The sequence below is a fragment of the Dermacentor albipictus genome, chromosome 6 (assembly GCF_038994185.2).
Source record: "Dermacentor albipictus isolate Rhodes 1998 colony chromosome 6, USDA_Dalb.pri_finalv2, whole genome shotgun sequence".
Classification (NCBI taxonomy): domain Eukaryota; kingdom Metazoa; phylum Arthropoda; class Arachnida; order Ixodida; family Ixodidae; genus Dermacentor; species Dermacentor albipictus.
The window spans coordinates 55,855,798-55,865,341 of NC_091826.1; the positions used below are offsets into that span (position 1 = coordinate 55,855,798).

General features: G+C 46.5%; 1 protein-coding gene across 4 annotated transcripts in view; it reads left to right on the top strand.

Annotated features, from left to right (window-relative positions):
- Positions 1-9,249, top strand: part of LOC135907828 (uncharacterized) — a 30,749-nt gene extending 21,500 nt beyond the window's left edge. For all 4 annotated transcript variants that reach the window (XR_010566130.1, XM_065439587.1, XM_065439585.1 and 1 more), the window contains 2 exons: positions 5,441-5,563; positions 8,927-9,249. Coding sequence is in view for 3 of the 4 variants with exons in the window: in XM_065439587.1 (XP_065295659.1) it covers positions 5,441-5,507 (67 nt within the window). In the remaining variant the exon portion in view is untranslated. The remainder of the gene's footprint in view (positions 1-5,440; positions 5,564-8,926) is intronic.
- Positions 9,250-9,544: the final 295 nt, after the last annotated feature.

The window sequence follows — 9,544 nt, forward strand, 5'->3', positions numbered from 1 at the left end:
AAAAAAAACTGATTCTGATTCTGATTCTGTAAATAAAATTGAAGCATTCCAAGCTCTCCAGGTAGGAAACAGTGCTAGCTGCCTGAAGCAGACGCAAACCTGACACGCAAGCCTTCTTTTGTTCTTTTTTTGTAATTTTTCTCAGTATTGATCGAGTTAGAAGCATATTCTGCTATCAACGCGGTTTCCTGCCGCATAGGTGTGATCCCACCGCAGCTGGCACGCGACTCAGTCTATGTCCTTGTGGACGTCGCCAGGAGGTACCTTCCCATATGTCATTCCGCTCTTTCACACCTTTCGGCACCCAAGATCAAAAAATAATGGACAAAATTGATTTATGTATTACATTGCATTACTGTCTGCTTCTATAGCTACGCGTTGGAGGTGCAAGAATTCGAGAGATAATGACACCATGTAAAGCATCGGGGAAATTATCGTTCTAACTGACGTGCTCTATCTTAAGGTCAAAGCAGAAATGAAAGTGGACGTCAAGAATGTCGCATTTACGCTGCGTCAGCAAGTGGTTAGACAGCCATACGAAGCAAGTATGGTACTTTTAACGGCAGTATAATATAAACTTATAAACATTCGTTTACTAAGAACACTAACATGGGGTCCCGCGCGCGCAGGCAAGCAAGAACACATCTCAATCGATGATCGCCGACTCCCACTGTGAAAACGCAGGCGTGAGGAAGAGCGGCAGCAGCAGCGAGCGAATCGCCCTTCACGCTGCCTCTCGTTTCAACGCGAACTAAGCGGCGGGATCACAGCGAACGCGAAGCTAGCAGCCCTGCGCGCGCCCTGGTCTTGCACACACCGCAGATGGCTTTCAACAGCGCGTGGTCGCGCTCGGCCGCGCCATACGCAATTTCCGCCGGAGTAGAACGTCCACCTGCTGCCTTGCATACGATGAAAGATCGAGTGCTTTCTCCCTGCCTTCCTCCTTTGCACGCGCGAGATAGAGCCACCATCCATCTCGGCTTACACTATCACGCTTTCACTGGAACGCGCAGCATACGATGCGCGTTCCATGATATCGTACTTCGATTTTAAACGGAACATCACGGCGACGGCGACGGCGAAAGTGTCCTTGGTGTGTCGCAATAAAAACAACTTGCCGCCAAACGGAGCCTTAGCGACATCCTTGAGGCTATACGTATGTGTGATGCGCTTACCAAGTGTGCTACGGAGATGGGTGTTCCCACGTTCATGACCATAAATGGCATTGGCTGATACTATCAGAGTAACAGCTCGCACACTTACATAAATACCAAAACGTTTATACTTGGGAATTACCACCGCCGTAGCTAAGAATGCAAGAGCATCACACGTGTAACGCGGAGGATGTGGGTTTGGCGCCGAACAGCAACAAGTTATTTTTTTCGTTCACTTTCATTTCTTTTCGCCTTATCATTCCTGCATTACTACAAATATAAACAAAAAAGAAAGATATGTTCTTATGCTTTCCTTGTTATTGTATTATTGGGGCTCGTATGGTTGCGACTGACAAAAATTGGACCCGTCGGCTGCAGTCTTCTTCTCGTCCCTACGTACATGGGAAGAAATGCCTGCGGTATTACTGTAGCAAAATAACAAAATAATGCCGAGGCAATAAAAAGACAAAAGGTTAGTCGTCTTCGAGCGGACCTAGGGAATCAAATAATAATAACCGCTTAAAAACGCGCTGCTCTTTGGCACACACATTATAGTTAAGAACCAGCGTATTGCAATCTAGTGTACGAAACACAATCATATTAAGCACACGCTCATACCATTGAGACCTCCGATGAGATGGAAGCTCGTTTCCACGCTTTTGAGCTTTTTGGTGTATTTCGTATAGCTTGTATGTAACTGCTATATCTAAAGTAGATTTATTCGGTGATTTCGCAACTACAAAGCGTACAGCTGACAAAAATGAACGATTCGATAATATAGCTACCTCTCGATGCTCCTCGGAGCATTTTCCCGCTTCGGAACGCTATAAATTTTTTTATAAACGAAGATTTAGCCCGGTGCCAGCTGCGGCTGTTCTATTCAAATACTCGCAAAACGCCAGAAGCTACACTGACCCTGTAATCGTTGAGTGGATTTGAATGACCTTGTTGCATGGAGCCGAACGGAATATTTAGTGTGTTACTTAAAGCTGAATATTTATATTTGACGTGAAATGCATGTGAAAACCTGTCAAACTTTAAGTTTTTAAAAATTAGAAAATTTAAAGCACTTCGTCTGAAACTCCGTAGCCCTGTACAAAACCAATATTGTAATGTTCTAAAATACGTACTGTAAGAGAAAGTAAAAGAAATATAATTCTTGGCAGTGTACATGAAATCTTTATTGCTTAGGTACAGTTCACAAAATAAATATTGCGAAATTAAGGTTACGTCGATGTCTGTTATTAAAATGCCAAATTAATACTGTTTTGGGCATGTTAAATAATTTGGTGCCGTTCACACTGCTCCGAAATTTATTTTAGTTACCGATTTAGGAGAGGTGTAAGTTTTACGTTTTCATTTATTTTTATTTCTTCACCACGCATTTATTTCTTCCGCCCCCGAGAGCGGGGCATCGGATCTGCCGGATCGGGACACTACAACAGAAACACAACAAGAAGCACACTGGGCGTGGGGCGATCGCCTAACCACGTTCAGAGACCTCACCCAACACTACAGACTCGAAAGACGCACATTCCCGCCACCGCACGACAAATTGAACAGGAACGAGGCCGTAACGTTACGCTTGCTCCAAACACACACCTACCCTAGCCCCGCTATCTTACACCACTGCTATCCGCGTTTATATTCAACAGACGCGTGTAAAACATGCGGAGAGAGAGCAACGCTGCGACACATGCTCTGGGAGTGTGCCGGCAACAACGGTAATCAGACCAGCTCTGTTGGCGACGCGTCCATAATCGCGGCCGTTGCCAGGGTGGGAGAAGGCTCGAGCTCGTTTCTTCCCGACGCCGCCCGGGATGCGGGAGCCGCCGGGGACCTTCTCCGTAGGCGTCGCCGCCGCTGGGAGGCGGCTATCAGAAGTTCAGAGCTGGCAGATCAGCTCTGGGCCGTCCGGCAAGCCGAAGATGCCGCTCGAGTCCAAGGACTTCAAGCCGTCACCTGAGGCCACCACAGCAAGCACTGCCGGACTATTCTTTGTTAAAGTTTCTTCTTCTTCTTCACCACGCACCCATTCCAGTGAAAAAAAAAGAACAGCAATGATATGTCCAAAAAATAGGTTGCCAAATTTAATACTTTGGAATTGTCTTCTTAAATTGAGTATAACCGGTGAAAATTTTCGTAAAAGATGCTGAGCGAGAACGGAAAAGGATATATAATGCTCCAATTATTTAAATAAAAGGTACAAGTCTGAAGGTTTGGGTTTTTCTCTTCGTTTTGGATTTCTCTTGATGAAGATGGTTGGTAATAAAGAGCAATTCCATTTTATTTCTTTAGTTCTGTAAGTACCAATGAACATCACAAGGCCATAGTAATCGTGCGCTTCACTATACCAGATATAAAGGATAATGGACTAGAAGAACAAGCACAAACGTCATCAAAATTCACACACGAGATAAATAATCAACATAGGGATGTAGAATACTTCACTGGGTTAAGGGATGGGTAATAGGGCTCAGAATAGTGTATACGTTTTTCGGGTGGCAATGTACGCTAACCAGCTCAGGGATGTCGCCGAGTTCCCAGCAAGCCACAGCTGTCGTGTACGTGGGCAACGGTTTTGTGTTCCCTCCAGTAGATTATCAGCTATCTCTGCCATCTACCTTAAATGGCTGCTTGATTCTGTTGGTCACACAGGCACAGCGTGGTTCTGACCACTGGCACGAATAGCGTGCAATAGAGCGTAGATCCAAAAAATCGCTACGAAATCGCGGCACTATTCTGGCGTTCACATAGCGGTCACTAATATTCATGAAGTGCCTGCTGGGATTTATCGCTCACGGCCAACGCCGCAGACGCCGACGCTGACGACACCGGCTTTTCTGCGACACGAGCTCCTTAACGCTGTCGCGTTAAAATGCCATTCTTAGAGCGCAGCTCCTAAGCGCTCGTTCCTATGTTGAGCGTCGGCGTTCATCGGCGTTGTCGGCGTAACGGGGTGAACGAGCAGAGCGAAGGATGAAAGAGTGAACGAGGAGTGCAGCGGGGTGTGGAAAGCGGAGAGCGCGAGGAAAAAAGCGGAGCAGGAGTTTACAGTGAAAGAATGATGCGGAAAGTGGAGGAGGAGGGCATGGCGAAAGCGTGAAAAGAAGAGCGTGGAGCCGCTCTGCGGCCGACGATAGCTACGCGATGACGCTAGAGTAGAGCGCATCGTCCGTCCACCATTGACACGTGGCGAGTGCGTCCAACGATAGCACATGTGCAAACAAATCGATGAATTGGTGGAGCGATGAATTAGCGCTGAATTAGCGGTCTCTCGCGATTGCCTGTTTAGCGAGGCAGTCGCGCCCCACTTGGCTCCGTTTGCAACGTGCCGGACGAGAAGTATTGCACGCGCCAGCTAATATACAGTAAAAGCTCGTTAATTCGAACCGCAACGGCAAGTCGCTTCAGTTCGAATTAACGAAAGTTCGAACTAACGAAAGTGAAGGAGAGCAACAGTACACTGCGATTTGGAAGCAGTAGGGCATGTCAGAAATTTGGCGAGTCAGAAAGTGATGGTGTGCGCCGCGGGCACACGCCATCTTCAAGTCGAAGCTCTGGATCCGACTGTGCCACACCACCGATGTCCAGCGAAACGAACGTTAGCCGAGGCTTAACACCATCACAGTGAATCGCGATGGCCGATACCTCCTAAACTGAAAACAGAGGTGCACAACCTATGAAGACTGCCGAGACAAAGACGCTGAACATGTGAAGGTGGCGAAGGTCCTGATTCGTTGGTTCTTGATTGCAAGCGCAGCTGCGACGTACTTGATTCGCTGTGTTTTGGCGCTTGCCGTGCCATCTCCGCACAACATTAGCAGCTGTACAAGATTTGCAAAGCCTCCGAGATTTGCAATGGGCAAGAAGTCTCGGAGGTTACGTAGAACGGAGAGGCGGCAGCCGCCGCTGCCTTCTGGCTGACCCCGCGTCGGTTAGATTTTTTTCCGATTTTGCCTTCTCTCGCCGTTCTCTCCGTTTCGGAGGCAATACAGCCTTGGGTGTAGGCAGTAGGCGCGTTTCTCTGGCTGTGTGTCAGGCGAGCGTAGTTCGAATTATCCGTGAGGGAACCTTCTCGCGTTCGAATTAACGGACTTTTTTATACATAGACTTCTGTGGAGCTTGGCAGGACCAAATCGTATAGTTCGAATTATCGATAAGTTCGAATTAACGAGCTTTCACTGTATAGCGAAATGTAAACACACGCATATAGAGCTGCGCTCAAATTTCGCGTTGAGGAGTATCGTAATCGTCAGTGAATTTTATTTTTCTTTCGGTTGCAGTATTGCAAGAACGCCAACTATACATACAGTTTCACGGAGAAAGGTGTCATTGGTTCCTTCTACATGAGCAAGGCGGAAAAGGAATTCATCAGTTTTGACGACTTGAAGGCCCTGGCTAAGAAGGTGAGCGAACGGGCGTTGATTGTCTGACCGCCGGGAGAACACAGCCCTACATTGACACGCGCACACACACACGCAGACGCATGCGCGCACGCACACGCACGCAAGCACGCACGCAGGCTTGCCCAAAGAAACATAAGAGGACGAGCAACAGTAGTAGTTATCAGGCGCTTCAAAAGTTTCCTATATTACTCACAATACCTCAAGGACACAAAGCAGCAAAACTACTGTTGAAAAAAGAAAGGGAATAGGGAAATGTTTCTTCTCGATCGCAAGTTCGAATAATGCGATTTCCGAAAGTTACAAGGTTAGGAACGTGTGAGCGATGAGTTTATCTGAGTTCTTATTTATGAGGTTGGCTTCATTAAATTTAACTCGCTAGGGTGTTCTTGCTTTTGCTTTAAGTTTCAAGATTGGGAAACTCCGCTGCCAGAACGGCCATGCACCAGAACACGCTTAGCAGTTTAACATAAAGGATGAACTCACTTGCCCCGCGCATGGTAGTTCCAAATAGTAAAGTGGTAGCTCCCAAATGTTAAATGGGAAAGCCATGCGCGTTAAAAGCACCAGGGGCCGATGGCGCAAAGCTCTTCGATCGTATGTGCTCTTTATCGCTGGTTAGCGGCTTTCGCTAACAATATTTCAAGCATTGCGATTGGCTGGCACGTTTTCTTTCAAATGGCCTTGGCGTAAATTAAGAGCTATTTCTTTGTTACTACGCGTGCGCCGCTTCATGTTGGCGAGGTCTCGGAAACATGACTGCTTCGCCAGTCCGGGCCTATGTGAGAGCTTTATTTTTATTTTCTTGTCCGTACATCTACAGGCATGCGACAGTTGTGCGATCCTACGAGGATAAAGTGGTTTTGATACGAAAGCGTCAAATAGCCCAGTGAGTGAAAATGCCGGCGTCTGTCGTCTAGACAAGCGAAAAACGGCGCCTAAATTCACCGTTGACTGCGACACAATGTCATGCTGAGATAGCGCGCCAGGGTATTGCGTAAGGGGAGAAGGCATAGCGGTGACGCCACGTCAGCCTCGCTCTCACCCTCGGCAGCCTGTGTTATCCACATCGCTCTTTCTCTCTGGAGGACGCTCGCACTTGGCGGCGCCTCCAGGGAAACAATTATACATTACCACATTGGGTCTACTTAACTCAGACGAGGGGCTATAACGACGCCCTCTGCAAAATTTGCAAGGAGAAAGGTACGCTAGATCATCTAATATGAGAGTGGGCTGGCTCCTCAGGGGCCATGGAAAACATTGACAGTAAAGAAGCCTGGTAGGCCTTGCTCTAGAGCGAGACTGAAGGCGACCAACGTCGAGCAATCCGCCTGGCCGTTGAGGCCATGAAGACCCACCGTCCTCAAAGCGCGAGGACTGCTTCGTACTCCCCCCCCCCTCCCCCCCCTTAGCTGCCTGTTGGTTAAGAGGTGGGCACCCCAGCTCGGTGGGATATTGAAGTTTTCATTCATTCATTCATTCCGCGTGTTCTTTGTCCGCGCAAACTCTCGCCTGCGTTCTAAGTGCGCCTCGGTAAGAACAAATGAAAACGCGCCAAGCCGTTGGCCAGGCGTTTCAACACTAGCTTGCTCGCGGGGATTTCATAAATCACAGGACCACTCAGCGGCGTTGAATTGGGCATTAATGCTTTCTCGTTCAGAACTCACAGGAGGCGCTTAGATGTCCTCGGAATTTTTTTTTATCACGCACGTATGTGGGAGGCGCATCTATCCTTCCGACGCGAGAACGGATTGTCAGACGAGAGATATACACGAACAACAATCTTATAGATAGAACGGCGGTTCTCCTTTCACGTTGTCGGTAACAAGAAAAAGTCTGCGTTATGTAGATAGAACGAATGCCTTGAGGCGAGACACACGGTAACACTTAACTACACACGGCGAAATTTATGAGTTCGCCTACTACACTATTGTAATATCCATTCGAGACGGTAGTTGCCAGAGAAGACGCCCATTCCATATATTTATCCTCTTAATTCGACGCAATGTTTCCTTTGTTTATTTTATTACTTATTCCATACCGCAGACTCAAGGGCCAAGCAGGGTGGACTTCACAACGGAAAACAAAGCAGTGGTACAAAAAAAACAAAACAAATATATAACAGCATCGTAGGCACAATAATGTCACCTCGCAGTATGAGAAAATTCGCCATTAAAACAATCCGATTCACTTATCGTCCTTAAAGAACAAAAGAAACATCTACCAGGGCGCGCAAAACACGGCAATAGGGTCTATTTATTGGTTGCGTCATGTAAGCCTTCTAATTAAAGGTGATAATTATGGTGATCATTCTTGAGCTAGTTTGTTGTTCTATTCTTGGAAGAGAAATTCTAGCCTAAGCTTTTGTCTTTGTACTTGAAATGGATTCATGTCTTTAGCTTCCGTTGGCCCAGAAGCTGAGTCTGACGCCGGAACTGAGTTCAATGTTTACCTTACAAACTCTGCAGGAATTTTTCAAGGCTATGAACGTTGCATTTAGTATAAGGATCACTGACAATGTGTATTCTAGTACTGGCCGATGAAGCCGAGAATTTTACGGTTAGGGGCACAAGTTCCAAGTTCGTTTCAGACTAGATAGCTTCCGGAAGGCAGATGAGCAAATGCTACTACTATCAATGTTTCATGATAGATTAAAAATTTTCACTCATTTCCTAATCATTACCTTTAACTCAATGTAGCCGTAATTAAACATGTATTTTTCATTTGACGCTTACGGTAAAACATGCTTTATTCGGAACGCAGATAACGGCCATAAATCTCCTCCTGAACCTCGATATCGAAGAACCTAAAGAATATGCTGATAAAAATGATCATTAGGAGTATCACAGGCATGTGAAAGTTAGTGCTATTGTCACCTGTTTAAAGAGACGATCGAACTGTGTTTCGAAGCTTTGCGGTATTTCAAGTAACCTTGCAGGTTGGCTGAAGGTTTTGTTGATACCCATCGGATTTCCTCACTTTTTAGAAGGCCACTTGTTATTAAACGGCACTTTTTCATACCTTTTCTTCATGAGGCTCAATTTTCTCATCAAGAACACTTCTGTGTACGAAACAGTTATGCACTTTTGGCAACCGCTCGTACTGCTTTCATGTGGTCACTGTGCACCCGAATTCCCTGCCCGGCTCCCCACATGTAGCTGATATATGTTCCCCCCCAACCCCCACCATGGGGGTTACAATATAAAAATAAGTAATGTATTTCTGTAAATTATGCAATTTCAATGAATATCATTAGCCTTAACTGCCACTTGCACTCCCAAATGCAACTCTAAACCACGATGAGTTAATTCCGCAAACATGAATCGATAACTTCAACCTCTCTCTCTCTTTTTCTATACAACTCAGTTTTGCAAAGGCAAAGTCGACCTGACTGACATCAGCTACGGCTTCTTCGCGTACAACGTCGAAAGGGATGACCCCACCAACGTGTGCGGAAAAGGTGCCTACTATCGAGTGAAGTTCCTGAGAAGGCTCAACGAGTTCTTCCGCGACAAGTTCATTTCGCCCGACAGTGTGATCGAGCGCGCGAAGCTGATGTAAAAACACGGCTTGGGCGTCAAGCAGCAGTGTATAGCGTCCTTCCTTAATATCGTCTGTGTCGCCTTCCTGTCCTTCCTTAATATCGTCTGTGTAAAACTGAGCGAAATATAACCATGAACGTTCACCAACTAGCCCCCTTCATTGCTTTACTAAGTGTATTGTGTGGAGAGAAGACATTAAACTACAAAAAAAGACTTGTTCCCTGAAAAATTGGGGCAGCTTACTGTACGTTGTGCTCAGAAGACACACAGTGAAAGCGAAAACAAACGTGTGAGTGTAGTTGGAGGCTTCCTAGCTGAAACACTAGGTTGCGCGCTCTACTGCTTCATGCCGGAGATCGTCGAAATACCCTAAACGTGACGTATATGACTGAGTCTTCTGCCTGGAGTCAGGTAGCCTTCATTGTAAGGTTCGTAGCAGCGC